The sequence below is a fragment of the Scatophagus argus genome, chromosome 4, assembly GCF_020382885.2.
Source record: "Scatophagus argus isolate fScaArg1 chromosome 4, fScaArg1.pri, whole genome shotgun sequence".
NCBI lineage: Eukaryota > Metazoa > Chordata > Actinopteri > Scatophagidae > Scatophagus > Scatophagus argus.
In genome coordinates this window covers 13,700,706-13,715,798 of record NC_058496.1, presented here as the reverse complement: position 1 = coordinate 13,715,798, position 15,093 = coordinate 13,700,706, and the positions used below count along the sequence as shown (strand labels likewise).

Below are 15,093 nucleotides of genomic sequence, written 5' to 3'. Positions count from 1 at the left end.
ACAACAATAAGACCATCTGAGTAAACATCCCTTGCTCCAGTTCGATGCAGCTCATGGCACGTTTCAGTCCCATTGCTGCCACTCAGTCCAGACTTTCCTGTGCAAACCACCCAAACACTCTTCCCCTCTGAAAGTCATGATCTCATCCTGATCCAAGAGTGATAAGGATCTGATAATTAGCCCACAGAGATCAGCTCAGGCCCCACATTTCCAGTCCCTCTCTGGGCTGACAACAAATCATCACCAGGAGACCTGGCCTAGATTCTCCAATGTGGGCCAAGGTCACAGCCTTCACCTTTGGCCCATGAGAGCTGGCTGAGCTCAGAAAAAGATGTTAAGTTCATTAAGCCGCGAATAGTTTTCACGAGAAATACAGTGCGAGCGGCTTTACTTTCTGGAAATACAAGTTGTGTGTCTGGAAAACAAAAGACTGGATTAAGATGAAAATACTGGGACTGCCCAGAGTCAAAACTCTGCCAGATCTTTGTTTTAAAACACAAGACAGATTGGGTTCTTCTGGCTTTTTTGCACACATCCAACAATGGTGGTTCTTCACGAGTCACTGGGACCATCTTTTTTTTTTTTAAAGCATAGAAAATTCATTTTATTTAATTATTTTTTTAAACTTATTAATACTTTTTACTTATAATACTTGAATGAAGCAAGTTTGGATGAGTGGGGGTTATGAAACAAGTGTTTCAAGATTTTCTATTTTTATAAAAAGGTATAAAGGTTTAGACATTCTTAGACTGACCACATAGATTACTGTTACAACTGAAATGTCTTTTTTTCAGTTCATGAATTAACTGACTGAAATATCCAAGTGGTGGCACTGATGAGAGTGGGACGCCCTGATCAGACACCCTGGATCAGTACTGGTGCGAAAATCAACTGTAATGCATGTATCATGTATAGTTCCTTTATCAGTGGCACCTTAAACAAAATTATTCTACTGAGGTATACACATATTATAATTGGGGGAGAAGATACTTTGTATTGGCATACACCCTGAGTTGAGCTACTGAAATTCATATTAGAAGTGAAAAACTTTAGTGCAACTTTTTCTCTAAATGCTGAGGTAATAAGTATCAGCCATCTTTCATTAAGAGCCAGGAGATATGTGACCTCACAGTTCCTTGTTACAGCAAGATGACACTCAACTCAGTTGCACAATCACACTGATTGATATAATTATCTCAAATCTCATGGAAAAAGAAACTAACATACTCTAAACTCCTCATGACCACAGGTAAACATTTAAGTAACTTTCTATGATTTATTTAACATGTTTAAAAATGTAATGAGGCTCTCACATACATAAACAGGAATAAAAGACAAATGTTATAAGAATTTAAAAGCAAAAATAAGACTTCCACGCATTTACAAAAGACTGTACAATATATACATAAAACCAATAAAAAGATTTAAAACATGGATAAAGTTTTCGTTCTGGTGAACTCACACATGTTGGATGTCACTAAGCAGTTTCAAGAGCAGCAGCACCTACGCTGTTTGAGACTCAAACAACTCAATCTCAATACTCATGCGCACGTTTCCTCTCATGACAGGAGGGTGATGAGTGCATCCAGAAACTTGCTCCTGTCCTCCGTCTTTAGCTCGATAACTGCAGAGGGAAAAACACAGGGAAGAGTTAATGAATGTAGAAGTGAATGTGAAGGTAGTTTGAGAGAAATGTTTCAGAGAGGATGGTGAAATCTTAATTAACTGAAGAGAAGCGGCTCTGCAGAAAGTACGATAAAGTAAAAGAGTCTCATCCAATCCATTGTGTTCAATGAGAGTGTGTTCAGCTGTCCGATTCATGAGCTTTGACTATTCAAGGTCAACAACAAATGAAGACTAGGTTGCCACCTAGTGTCTGATACAGAGATCAACAGCTCTTCATAAAAAATATTTAGGCGGACTTGTGCACAGCATAACAAAAAAGGAAATGACTTACCTGAAGTGTCGAAGTGGTCATGAAGAGTTCTGGAGCTGGTGCTCTCTGCAGCTTTCTCAAATGCTCGGCCAAAAAAACTTACAGAGAACAGAGAAAAGAATAAGAGTTGAGGAGATGGTCCTTTTTTTGGTATATATACAATATAAACCGTGTTTTACAGCTGCAGCTAACAATGAACAGAAAATGAGTAACTTATCTGATAATAAATTCATTGTTCCAGTAAATTTCCAAGCAAAAACAATAACCATTCTGCGACCTCAGCTTCGCCAATGTTAAGATTCTGTTTTTCTTTATATTATCACACTGTAAATAGAACATCTTCGGATTTTGAACTGTTGGTCAGACAAAGCGAGCAGTCTGAAGACGTCACCTTGGACTCTACTAAAACACATCTCATTGTTTCTTTATACCAAAACTACCAGCTCACACGTGAGGATTAAGGAAAATTTGAATAAATTTGAATATGGATAATTTTTTTAATGCTTTTAGAATTGCGATGTCAATTTGAAACAGATTAATTTGGAAAATGACAGGAGACAAAAGTGTTCTCTTCTCTTAAAAACGTTACACAACACAGAAAAACATGTACTCGTAAGCAGGTCTGCAGAGCCAGTAGCAAAACCGACATCAGATATGAAATATTACAATATACAGTCCTAATGTCAATATTTTGAGGTTATGTTGCATGCAAAACATTGGACAAACATTTATTTCCATTTATCAAGTAGATTCTTAGCTTACTTCTTCTTGTCAGATGTTTCAGACTCAGGTGGGATTCCCACAACAATGACAGTTCCCTTCTCCACATCCTTGGGAGCAGCCATTATGAGGGGAAGCAGTTTGCAGCGCTTGTTCCTTGTCTATGACAAAATCATCACAAGTGAAACAGTGACACCAGCAACTGGCGCTTTGAGTGCAAGTAAAAGTTTTTTCTTTCACAATAAGTTACTTACAGAATGGACAAAAGCCTTTAGGAGGTACTTGCTGAGCAAAGTCAAGGCCATCGGCTTGGAGAAGAGCTTTACATCAGGTGTTCCCTACAGATGAAAGAGCAGGAGGAGGGAAGTACTGAGTTGAGCAGGATGTACTGTTAGGAAGCAGCCACATATACACACACCTCCACATCATACAGGCACTCATACCTCCATGAGGTAGCAGTAGAGGAAAGGTCCCTGGGACAGGATGAGGTTGGTACAGATGCAGCTGGCTACAGTCTGCTGGACGGCTATCAGCTTTTTCTTAGCCAGGTCAATGCCTGAATGTAGACAATCAAGGTTGCTCCTACACACAAAGAGGCCAAAAGAGGACAGACACAAATAGACATTCTATAGCTTTAAATCCCTTCATCATTATCAACATCAGGATTTTGGTCAGTAAACTACCTAACATCAAGTTTCTGCCTCACACCTGGAAAGAGAGTCCAGAGCCTTGATGAAGTTGTCACTGTCGCTCTCATCTTTCTCAGTGCTTTCCAGCAAGGCAGCAGTAGCATGCACCATGTCACTGGCAAGGAAGCGGTTCTTGAAGCCAAAGTGCACGCCAAATGTCTGGATGCGAATATCCTTCATACTGGCGGAGGGGAAAGAAAACAAGACAAATCATTTCAGCCTCTGTCATTAAACGCATCCAAGTGTAACAAATTGTTACTAGCTCCATACCCGTATTTATTGGAAGACTCCTCAATCACGTCCCTTAGATTCTCTTTGATTGACATGTCCATGGAGTTGAATTTCTGCCTCACTTGCTTCAGAGGTAGCCTGTTAAATATCACTCAGTTAGTATCATTATTTCCCATCACACTCAGATCGAATACCATTCATTAAAAGACATCTGTTCATAAATGTTTCACTTCTCAGCACTTACCCCATGTCAGCGAGGAACTCCTGGAGTTTCTTTTGTCCATTTAATGTCCAAAGCTTAAAGTGGCATGACGTGTAACAGGAATTACAGATGCTCTCATACAGGGACCAGTGCTGGTAGAGGGTTAGGCGAAGGCTGAAGCAGAAGTTTAAGGAAAACTCAAAGAAAAGAGCTACAGTGTTTGTACAAGCAAGCTGGGACAGAAAGATGCATAGTGATAACATGTCAATTAGGGATACTCATATTCAAAGGAGATCCTCATACAGTCAATAGACAGGGAATTCTCCTCATCCTCATTTCGATGGTTATGCCGGGAAACGTGCCGCTGCATTGTGGCAACGTCGGTCACATACTTCATACTAAATAGGAACATGGCAAAAAACAGTTCAGGGTGGGTAAACACGTTGATGCAAACATAGTATATGCATACTGTAACAAATAACAAACCAAATATCTATGAATGACTCTGCAGCCATGAGTCCCCCTGTTAAAAGAGGGAATCACTGTATTATGTTTTGAAATATTCTGAAGCCATTCTTACTGTGTGACTTTATCATGAACCCACTGGTCTGTCAGCCCAATGATGGCCCACCTGTAGAGATAAAAGCCTCAACAGTCTACATCTACCAAATTGTAAGGTGTGATGTGTATTTTCACAATGGTTATGTCATTGCAACAACAGAATTTTATTAAATAGCTTACCAGAGCATGTCTTTGGTGTCTTTAGTCAACACCCACGCCAGCTCAAAAAACATCATTGCAGCCTGATAGACACACATGGAAACATTTGTATTTAGAAATTCATTTGGGAATAACAACAGAATATGTCCAAAGTAAGTCAGCTATCTAACACAACTATGCACAGTGAACTATGACATGCAAATGCAGATGCAAATATCTTGTTACTATTTAATAGCTTTGTGCAAGATTAAGACATGCAAATCATTTCATGCATTATCCATGCTCATCTTGGGCTTTCAGGATTCAAAACCAATAAAAAGTGACTACTCACAGAAGTTCCATGATATTCATACTGTTCGTAGTCAAACAAGATTTCCCTCCTGAGAAGTTAAAAAACATCAGCATCAGTTTAGAAATTGTACTAGCTATAAGACAAACAGCTTCTCCACATCTCTTTTAAAACACTTTACCTTCGTGCCTCCCACTCCCTCTTAGCTCGCTGCCTTTCAATTCTCCTCTCAACTGCCCCCTGCAATGACATGAAATATACTTACACATCAACATATCATTAGTCAAGTCAGTGTGGTTCTGATTTATTTCAGGGGTGTATTCTCATTCTGTTCAATACGTACTTCATCAAACCTCCTCCGTTTCCCGGATGGCTCTGAGCCTTCACTCTCATTTCCAGAGTCACCTCCGTCCTCATCATCTTCATCTCGAAAGATGTCATCATATGAGGGCACACCAAGGTCATCATCCTGTTTAATTAGTAGCTTTATCTGGTGATGAGAAGACAGGCGTTTACACAATGTTAAATTCCAGATGTCTTGGCAGCACAGTTTGCATTGAGATGTGGTTTAATACTTTGATGTCACTAACAAAGTGCAAGAGCTACACAGGAGAAAGCACTCAATCAATGCACAATTCAATAAACAAAATCAATGCAGCACATTCAAAATTAACTTTTCAATATGTTGTCCAAATTTGCTTCCTTTATTTTAAATATTTTGAGATGTGGATGGATTATAATTCACCTGGGTGTCATTGTAGACATTGACCACATCTACGGGCCGGTGAGTGTCACAGATGAAGAAGATGGTGTCATCATCTGGCTGCAGCATCTCAAGGAGGTCAACATTTGCACCGCAGTTGATAAGAACAAAGTGGCGGAACTACAACATACCATACAACCAAAATAATGAATTTAGTTTATGGTCACAGTATGGCAAACCTCAACATTTCTTTCTTCTTTATTTGGTTACTTGCGAACTCAGGTCAGATTGGATCATACCTGCTCTTTGTGTTCAAGGAAGGCAGTGCCAAGGTCCTGCCAGCCTGAAACTGGCACAAGTGTATACTGGACCTGGTCACAGTGGAACAGTGCCTGGTTATGAGGGAAAAAAAGATTCAGCAAATATTGTTAAATTTTTACAATTCATTGTTAGCATTTCACTGACAAATAAGACACAGGAACACTGAATGCTGACTGATAGTGTCGCTGAAATCAAAGCCTGTAACGTATCTTAAAATTTAATGTATTTGGAAATTCATTTAATTGTAGAAATGTTTATCTACAAGATAAAAATTTGTGTGATTTTACATTACCCTAGTAAAGTTTCAAACGATCCCCTAATCCTGAAATCAGTTTAAAAGTGCACACACGGTTACTGAATAAGAATCAGGTTTATTGCCTAGTAGGTCTTCACAATGAAGAAATCTGCCTTTAAATGTCAATGTGTAACAAGAAGCATAGTGAGTAGAAAATATTAAAATAAAAAAATATATATATAAAAGGCAAGTATTGCAACTCAAGAAGCATAAACATAATTGGGAAAAACTAGAGATAAAATATGAAAATAAATATTACTGTATTTAACAAAAATAAGTACAATATAACTAATTTTATAAATGAGAGAGCTGTGCAGGAATGTGCAAATACTGGCCAGGGAATGTGCAAAAGTACACAACATTTAGAGACGTAAACACCAGACATTATACAAAAAAGGAAGCTGCTAAACAATTATAACTGACTCACATAGCAGTTATACTAACTAAACGAGGTGCAAAAAAGGAAGACTAACCACAGAGCTAAAGAATTCATGAAACAAAATAAGCTAAGCCGGGGCTTACTTACTGAGCAGGATACATAACATTTTATTTGAAGCGATCTCCATCTGTGCTCACATGATCCTGCAGATAAAGCTGAGCCAACACAAACCAGCTTTCTGAGCCTGAACAGAGGTTTTATTAACTGTTTGCTAACAGTTAGCTTATTATCTTACCTGCAGTATCTTACAGGCGCAGAGAGCGTCGATGTCCGATGCCACCAAGAGTGCGACTCTCTGAAAGCAAAGTAATGTACGAGAGATTTTGTTTAGTCAAGTATACCATGTGGCATAAATACTTTGCATCTCCAACTTATAACTGACAAGGTGCCTATCAGCTACATTACGTAGCATTAGCAGTCCTTCATGATTCAAGTTAGCTAACCTAAGTTTACAGTTAGCTAGCTCTAACAACTTACCTGGTTGGCAACAACTTCATAAAATTCCTTTCTTATGTCGGTGATGAACATTTTACTTTGAAATGGGTTAATAACTTTTAAGACGAGACAACTCCGATAAAACAACACTAATGTGGCAAGAACGTCAGATTATTTTGGTTTGCTGTCAGACATAGAGCTCCTTTGCTGCGGTACTGTGTTCCTTGTTGGAAATGTGGCGCCAAAGCTCTACGTCACAGCCCACCAATCATAGCGATGAAATTAACGCACGTCAAACGCTCGCCACGCCCGCCATGTTGAGAAAACAAAGTTGCTTGCAAACAAAGAGCCAAAGAAAAACATGTCATCCAGACGTTTACATGAGAATTTCCATTCTATCATACTCTATGCTTCTACTCCGCTTGAAAGAAGTATTATACTTTTTACTTAAGCACATATATTCAATGGCTTTAGTGACTGGTTGGTCACTTTTACAGTATGCCGATTTTTATTCTATTAATGAATACAAATTAATACAAAAACCCTGAGAGATTGCAGCTTTAGAGAAAGAAAGAAAAATATTTAGAATAGAATAGAAAAATATTTGGCATATGCTTGTAATCATCACACATCAACAATTTCCCTTTTGAGATCAATAAAGTATATCTATCTATGAAACAAGATGGTTCAAAAGAAATAAACAAAGGACAGTGGGTATTGCAATGTTATTTAGAAACACCATTTAGTGTCACTCAAAGATTCATTAAAAGCATCACAACATGTACAATAAGGATACTGTATGCGGTCCTGCAGGCCAAGTTAAATTAGGCTGAGCATGACACAAATAAAGCAGGCAAGTTTTGGTATAATCCCTCATTGTGACAATAAATCTGAAGAAGAGCAGACATGACCACCAGCCTGATACAGTATACATGTGCTGAAAATCACAAATTCATAGAAATGGATGGAAATATAAGAAGTTTAGGAAATGTAATGAGGAAAGTATGTTGCTCTTAAGCTGTGAAACGTGCAAGATTCTACCAAAATGCAGCAGTCTAACCAATTGTTTTTTGTCTGACAGATACCAAAGAAACCCATGTGCCCATAAACATTATTTCTATTTCCATAAAATAACACTACAACATTTAAGGTAGACATATAAATATTGAAAATTCAAGTTAATTCTTACATATCCCAAAATTAAATACACTTAGACCTGTACATCATCTCATAAATACCTGCAAGACTGAGTAAATTAAGATACTAATTTGTCTCAAAGTTTTGTAAAAATTCAAGTTTTTCCTCCTCTTGGCTACTCTGTTGTAAATTTGACATTTCCACCATGAAATCTTTACACTTGAACCCATCAGCAACAAAATCTATGGAAAGTGAAGATTTTTTCTGAGGTAAGGAAAGGCAGCATGCCACATTTAAACATCATGTAGTGTCTTCCCAACTGACCTCTATACACTGTAAAACAATAAAAAAAAAAAGATTGAGAACAGAGCCAACATGACAGAGATGAAACACCGCAACATGCAATATATACTTCATTCAGAGTAATAAAATAATGTAGTAAACAAAGGCACAAATTCATCAGTTTTTTTCCTGCCAAGTTTGGTCTAAAGACACTGTGACCCAGCTGCTTTACGCTTGCTTCACAGCAACAAGCAAAAGTGCTTTGACCCTGCAAAACTTTGTCTGGTTTCATGCACCAACAGAAACATAAGAGATTTGGTTGTTTCTTGTGTTTCAACTTGCACAAACAGTCACATCACACATAACAGCTGGCATGTTCCTTCCATTTGAAAACCAACTTTACAAAAATGAACCAAAAGATAAAACAGGACAAAATTTAACAAGAAAGTTCACCGTTTTAAAATGACAGTTGTTGGAACAAAAAAAAGAAAGAAAGAAAAAAAAGCACAAACTTTTACACCAAATTTTACATGCCAATAAAACTATTAACAGGACTGAAAGCCTTGCCAGCAGGAGCACTGGGAGGCTAGCACCATCACCTGAAGTGGTTACAGTCCGATCTCACTCAGGTTGATCAGAAAGATCTGGTTCCACTGTCACTCCAGCAATGAACACCTATACACCACGTCTATCCACCTCTGGTCAACATTCACACTTTAGACGGGTTGGCAGCCAGGAGAGCGTGCAGTAACGAAAACCGGACCTACAGTAAGCCTGAGACCAGTGATGTAGCAAAACATTTATCTCATAGTTCTTTTACAGTCATTTTAACTTGTGGACATACTAGCAGATGTACTGTGGAGATGTGATTACTTTTACTTTTTTTATTTTTAAACTACAGCCAACACTGTGTGAAGAGATGAGTGGAACTGCTACATCAGGGCATTATACTTGACTGGGCATATGAATCCTATCCAGATTTGAATAAAACTATCCGTGAATGAAAACATTCAAAATATAATATAGGAAGACAGGGAGATTTAAAGCGCTCAAGTCAGAGGCAGTAGGGCTGAACCGCGGTGATCAAAGACGTGAAAAGTGGTTTTGATTATCCTGCTTTACACATAAAGGCAACTAAATGTATGCTTTCAGACAGGAATGGGTCATATGCTGGTATGTACCATGAGCCCATGATTATATTGAACATTCAACCTTATCTCAGTCTCCCTTAGTGAGTTCAGCTGGTTCAAGTGGTATCAACTGGTATCTTACCTAAATTTAAACATTCAGACACATGATTTTAAGTGGTTACATACAGTGGAGATTGTAGCCCCTGTACAGGCTCAAGGATGCCCTCCTTGAATCTATTTTTTTTTCCAGCCATATTTGTTATTTTAAATTTACGGCTTGTGATCACACTGGAACCAACTCCATTCGCTGAAGAGGGCTTTGAGATGCAGTTAAAAGTTTTCAATTGTAAATAATTGGAATTGTTTGAGCTTGGGTTAGAAATATTGATTGTTTTAGTTATGCCTAATAGTTTAACTACTGTATTTTAAATGTTTGATTAATAATTTAGACTGATAAAGGTTAAAAAATTACAAAAAAATAACAAATCTGAATTTTTCACTTCAAATTGCTCGTATTGTCTTATGGACAGTCCAACCCTGATATATTCAATTTAAAATGACAAAAAACTTTACATTTGATAAGCTGCAAACAAATGTTTTACATTACTGGCTGATAAATTAAATAAAAGATAAATCAATTATCAGAATTGTAGTTGATTAATTTTCTGTCCATTGACTAATTGATTTATTGCCTCATCTTTGTGGAGCTCCAATTCTATGCACCAAGTTTCCCAAATCCAGTCATGAACATTCAAGCACAAACATCCAATACTGTAGATTTTTCAAGTCTCAACCCTGTTTACTGAAAAAGTTTAAAAAACAATCGCAAAATAGTGATCTAAAATTAGAAACTGCCTCACAGCAGGTGAGCCATTGACTGGTGGGCAGTGGACTACTAGTGCAGTGCTTGTGTAGTTAACCTGCTAAGCTATTGTGAGCCTTTGAAGCAATGTGATCTACAATATAGGCACAATACACAGAGTGTGTAGGGTTGGATGGATATTAGTATGTGTCACGGTATTCACCAGGCCCTTCAATACTTGTAAATGTTGTAAGTAATAATGTCCATTTAGATTTAGAAATTCACACTTCAAGTTGTATATGTAGTTGAAGTCCAGCACGTTGAACTGTTCAATTGGAGTTGTTACTTACAGCAACTCTCAAATGTCTGAAAAATCAATCAAAAGAAATGTGTGACTTTCAGGATTATCTGACCTTACTTTTCACCACACAAAAAAATTTACACAGTACAGCTACAATGATAAATATTGATATACTACCCAGCCCTAAGGGTGTGGAAACCAGAATTAAAAGGATCACCATTTAACCCTGAATACATGACACCAGTAAAGACTGTGATCCAGTTACAGGCGCTCTACAGGGGAAGGATGTAGTTGGAGTTGGCCAGTTTACGCTCTTGTGCAGCAGGAACAGTCTCTCTGTGACGAAGAGGTCTGTGGCAGTCAGGGTCCTGAAGTGGAGGGTAGTGCTGTCTATAACACAGCCAGGCAAAGGCAAGACCCAGCAGAGAACCCACTAATACATCTATATGAAGGAGAGAGAAGAAGAACTTTTACAGGTTCCTTGGGTAAAATATCTTCACAGTGTTACAAGAAGTGACCAAACTATATGACCTTTCAAGCACACATGATAAAATGAACCAATATTTTATTTGTTTCCAGAATCCCCAGAATCAGAAATACTTTACTGATCCGTTACTGATCTGTGGGAGAACTTTTTTTACTTCCTGGTTGTTAAAACAAGAATCATCCATTCAGAGCATGCATAAATATCAGAATCAGAATCAGAATATGACATGTGAATAATAAGACTATGTCATTTATGATAAGTTCACAAAAGGAGAAGTGTAGATGAGATCAACCCTGCTGCACAGGTTGTTGTAAGTTGACTCACCTCTTAAAACATCATATTTCCTCACTAGATGTGCAAAACCGCTATTGGTCACCATCTCATGTAAATGTTTAAGTTTTTTACACAATGCACTGTGTCATTCTCAGCATTTCTGTGACTCTGACCTTGCCAGTGGTGTTTGTAGTCGCAGGTTCTCGAGAGGGCAATCGCTGTCGCGACGAGTAGTGGTGTGAGGAAAGCACACAGCCGCCACGCTCTGCCTTGGCCAGCTGCATTGAAGCAGCGCAGCTTTCCTGCGATATACAGCGCCGTGAAACCCAAACCTGCAAAAGCAACTACGACCAAGGAGAAAGGATTGAAACAGTGATCAGAGCCAGACAAAGTCTTAGACAGAAAAAGAAGGAACTCAAAGAGATCAAAACAAATAGAGAACGCGCAAGGGGTTAGAAATGGAGAGGCACTCTCTTACTAATACAACAAGATAAGAGCCTGAAGGCTAAAATACACTACATCTGCAGATGAAAATGTACCAGCTATTGAGGCATATTTAAACATAAAAGGCACTTACAGGAGGAGTGTCCGCTGGGAAAGCTCTTCCTGCCCTCCATTACAACATCTGGGTCACCACTGCAGCGCAATTCCAGGTTCATCTGACCATCTGGAAAACAGCGATAGAAGAAGTCTGGCCGTGGCCTGAGACAGAAACAAACACAGAGAGGACAGATTTATGGTTTTATCCACTGCGACAATGGCTTTCATTACCATCTGCTATGCTGCGAACCATATTTACCTGCCAACAACAAGCTTAATGACGTTGGTGAAAACTCCATTCAGCACCAGGGTCAGAGTCACAGCTGGATGACAGAGGGAAGCAACAGATAAGTCATCTTAGACAAAAACAAAACAAATAGTTTTGTTTAAGTTTGAAAAGCCAAATGTTTGTATACAGCTTTCATACCCAGAGTGGCCTCCTTTAGATCTCCTCGCTCTGCCTTCTTCAGAAAGGTGAAAATCACGATTACAATCAGTGGGGTGAAAACTGCCACACTCTGATGCAGACGAAGGAGAGCATGAAAACAAAATTATTACAGTCTTTGGTAAGTACACAGCAGTTTATATAGACTTTTCAGGCAGCACTGGTTTCCATTTATTTCACCACAGAATGAAAATCAAGTTGACTTATTTGCATTGGTCAGGTCAAATCTATGGCAGTACAATAAACATTTACGTTCACCATCTCTGTCAAAGTAATGATGTTGCTGAGCAGTACTGCATTTGAAAACAGGGATTCATTTAAGAAAACTGCAGTGCTTTATCACACAATGAAGCTTTTCACAAAAATAAACGACATGAAATTTACTGTGGTACATTAACTCATCTGAAGCAACTGTCCCATCCTTACAAATTGATGTTCAAACTGTAATGGAAACAGTGGGTCAGTGAAGTGGAAATGTGTTCCCATCCTCTGTATGCTTTACTGACTGTTGTCAGTGAAAAGGTGAGAGAGGACAAAACCGAGCTGAGGGATTTATCAAGTTTGATTTGAACTCAGAGGCATGCATACAAATCACTTACAAACATAAGAGAGGTGGGCACGTGGTCTCTCTCCACACGATGGAATTTATACAACCACATCTCCTCTGACTGGATCTCACGGTAGAAAGGAGGAAGCTGCTCTGTCACACTACACAAACATGGAAAGAGCTATCTGTTTGCTTGCCCTCAATAAAACAATGCGTGTCTATTAAATTATGGATCCATAAAGCAATTAAGCAAGTCATTCAGAGGTGGATTTACTTACAGGAATATAACTAACAGCACCATCCGGACAGAAACCTCCGACAGGAAACCACGAAGCAGCCTCCTCTTCATTTTGCTTCTTGACTTTGAGTGAGACTTCAGTCAACAGCAAACATCATCACTCCACTTCAATTTCACTTAATTTAACTGGGTATGGAAAAAAAATGAAGAGCTGTGTTTCCGTTCATGTCAATAAATTGGGTGTTGAAAGGAAAAACAGGACTAGTATGAAAAGAGGTATGAGAGCTTGTGAGTATGCAATGGAAACAGTAAATCTAATTACTATACATATCAGTTACATGAAGTCTCATTTAGTAAATAGAACAAATATCTCTTCTCTGTACTCTTGGTGGATTATCTGAGGTAAAGAAAAGACTGACTTTGCTTTGCATGGGCATTTTTTCCCTCCTACTTCAACTTCCTGATATTCTGGGGGATACTGGATTTTTGGGAATACAAACATTCATATATGAGAGTTTAAAAAATCCACTGACAACATATTGGCAGATATATATTTTTTACATAAACTCAGAACACAAACATTTTTTATTTAGACTTTAACGGATAAACTGAATCTGTGAAAAGCTCATACTGGTTGATATACTGGCCTGTAAACCTATTTCTTACACCCTTAAAAATTATTACCATAGAAAATTATTAAGGGTTGATGCTCCTTTTTCTGTTAATGTAAAAGGAGCAAACATAAGAAAAATTTCAAATCACAGTCAGGTTTAAAACCCAATGTCACAAACAATCTGTGAGTGGGCTTTGTAGTCCCACATCAGCAGAGGTTACTGACCCTTGTCCTTAGATTTTAGTTGTCTCTTATACCAATTAGGAAAAAAAAACTACTCCCATTAAAAATGTTCTCCTTTCTACAATATGCCCCCACCATCTCTACTTTGCTAAAATATATAAATAATGTAAAAGATTCTTTTCAGCATTTTACATAGCTCCTAAAGGTCAACATGCTACACCTGTGCCTTCCACTGATATTTAGATGCTGTTCCTTAACATCAGGCCCACTATTATATAACAACATTAAATGCAGGACTAGGCAGACTCTGGAAATACACAAAACAAAACAAGCTAACATTAAGTGCCAGCGTTGTACAAACAAACGTTAGCAGACTAAGCTAAGCTAGCTAGCAACATCTGTCAAACAAGACATCTGGCTTATTTCCGCATTGCCAAACAGGGAATCCTCAGTGCGATACTAACCTCAAACTGGTCGTTTATTTATCTCTTTATCCTCATATTAACATGTGCCAGTAACATGATTCAGGCCACGACATCCTTTAATTCTGCCGACGGTAGAAGTCGTGAATATGTGGACTGGAGAGAAACAGGGATGCCACAGTGGAGATGAGCACTGTGTAAAGCTAACGGTTACACCCATAGTGTATGCATGTCGATATACACCACCACAACTACATCTAGTTTACGATTTTCAAAATAAAAGTCTTAAATGTAGAAATCCATCGGGATTCAAGTTAATTACCAATTAATTTATTATTCATTGCTAAACTATTTCATCCTGCAAGCTTAGAAGAATCAATTATCTCTTTAAGACCTATGGCATAAAGACTCTCGCAGTTTGACCGTCAAAACTCTTTTCTTTTTATGGTATAACATATTTGCCGGTCCCATTTGGTGGTCTTCATAGCAAATATTTATCAAGGCAACAAAAGTGCCATTGTTTTCAACTACATACGCACATAATCTTATTTAAATTAACAGCCTGACAAAACATGGTATTTCTCAATATGGTGGTTTGGATAATTTGGGGCTGTGTAATACTTTGTAAACCGGAAATGGTCGTGTAGATATTTTTTCTGCCTTGACATGTGGATGCAACAAGCCACGTCACTATACAGGTTGCCATCTGGAGA

At 38.2% G+C, this 15,093-nt stretch overlaps 2 protein-coding genes across 2 annotated transcripts; both read right to left on the bottom strand.

The window, feature by feature from the left end:
• Nucleotides 1-1,261: 1,261 nt before the first annotated feature.
• cdc45 (CDC45 cell division cycle 45 homolog (S. cerevisiae)) lies at nucleotides 1,262-7,243 on the bottom strand. The gene is made up of 18 exons (XM_046387946.1): nucleotides 7,023-7,243; nucleotides 6,781-6,840; nucleotides 5,790-5,882; nucleotides 5,533-5,670; nucleotides 5,131-5,277; nucleotides 4,969-5,027; nucleotides 4,830-4,878; nucleotides 4,520-4,581; nucleotides 4,359-4,409; nucleotides 4,057-4,176; nucleotides 3,821-3,952; nucleotides 3,616-3,714; nucleotides 3,365-3,526; nucleotides 3,100-3,238; nucleotides 2,911-2,994; nucleotides 2,699-2,817; nucleotides 1,958-2,034; nucleotides 1,262-1,624 (listed from the first exon to the last, which is right to left on the bottom strand). The coding sequence occupies exons 1-18, from the start codon at nucleotides 7,071-7,073 to the stop codon at nucleotides 1,560-1,562; spliced, it is 1,707 nt and encodes a 568-aa protein (XP_046243902.1). The 5' UTR covers nucleotides 7,074-7,243; the 3' UTR covers nucleotides 1,262-1,559.
• Nucleotides 7,244-7,697: 454 nt separating this feature from the next.
• On the bottom strand, nucleotides 7,698-14,589 carry plpp5 (phospholipid phosphatase 5). Its single transcript, XM_046387947.1, has 8 exons — nucleotides 14,423-14,589; nucleotides 13,203-13,348; nucleotides 12,977-13,085; nucleotides 12,360-12,450; nucleotides 12,192-12,255; nucleotides 11,970-12,094; nucleotides 11,566-11,736; nucleotides 7,698-11,074 (listed from the first exon to the last, which is right to left on the bottom strand). Exons 2-8 carry the CDS (start codon nucleotides 13,271-13,273, stop codon nucleotides 10,905-10,907), a joined length of 801 nt encoding a protein of 266 aa, XP_046243903.1. The 5' UTR covers nucleotides 13,274-13,348; nucleotides 14,423-14,589; the 3' UTR covers nucleotides 7,698-10,904.
• Nucleotides 14,590-15,093: the final 504 nt, after the last annotated feature.

Excerpts from the sequence above, each read along its gene's own strand:
- cdc45 (XM_046387946.1), bottom strand. The coding sequence starts at position 7,073 with ATGTTCATCACCGACATAAGAAAGGAATTTTATGAAGTTGTTGCCAAC. Across the intron at positions 3,527-3,615 it reads GAGTCTTCCAATAAATACGG|TATGAAGGATATTCGCATCC; the intron begins GTATGGAGCTAG and ends CCCCTCCGCCAG. Across the intron at positions 2,818-2,910 it reads TAAAGGCTTTTGTCCATTCT|ACAAGGAACAAGCGCTGCAA; the intron begins GTAAGTAACTTA and ends ATTTTGTCATAG.
- plpp5 (XM_046387947.1), bottom strand. The coding sequence starts at position 13,273 with ATGAAGAGGAGGCTGCTTCGTGGTTTCCTGTCGGAGGTTTCTGTCCGG. Across the intron at positions 12,451-12,976 it reads TGCCCACCTCTCTTATGTTT|AGTGTGGCAGTTTTCACCCC; the intron begins GTAAGTGATTTG and ends CGTCTGCATCAG. Across the intron at positions 12,095-12,191 it reads ATTAAGCTTGTTGTTGGCAG|GCCACGGCCAGACTTCTTCT; the intron begins GTAAATATGGTT and ends TTTCTGTCTCAG.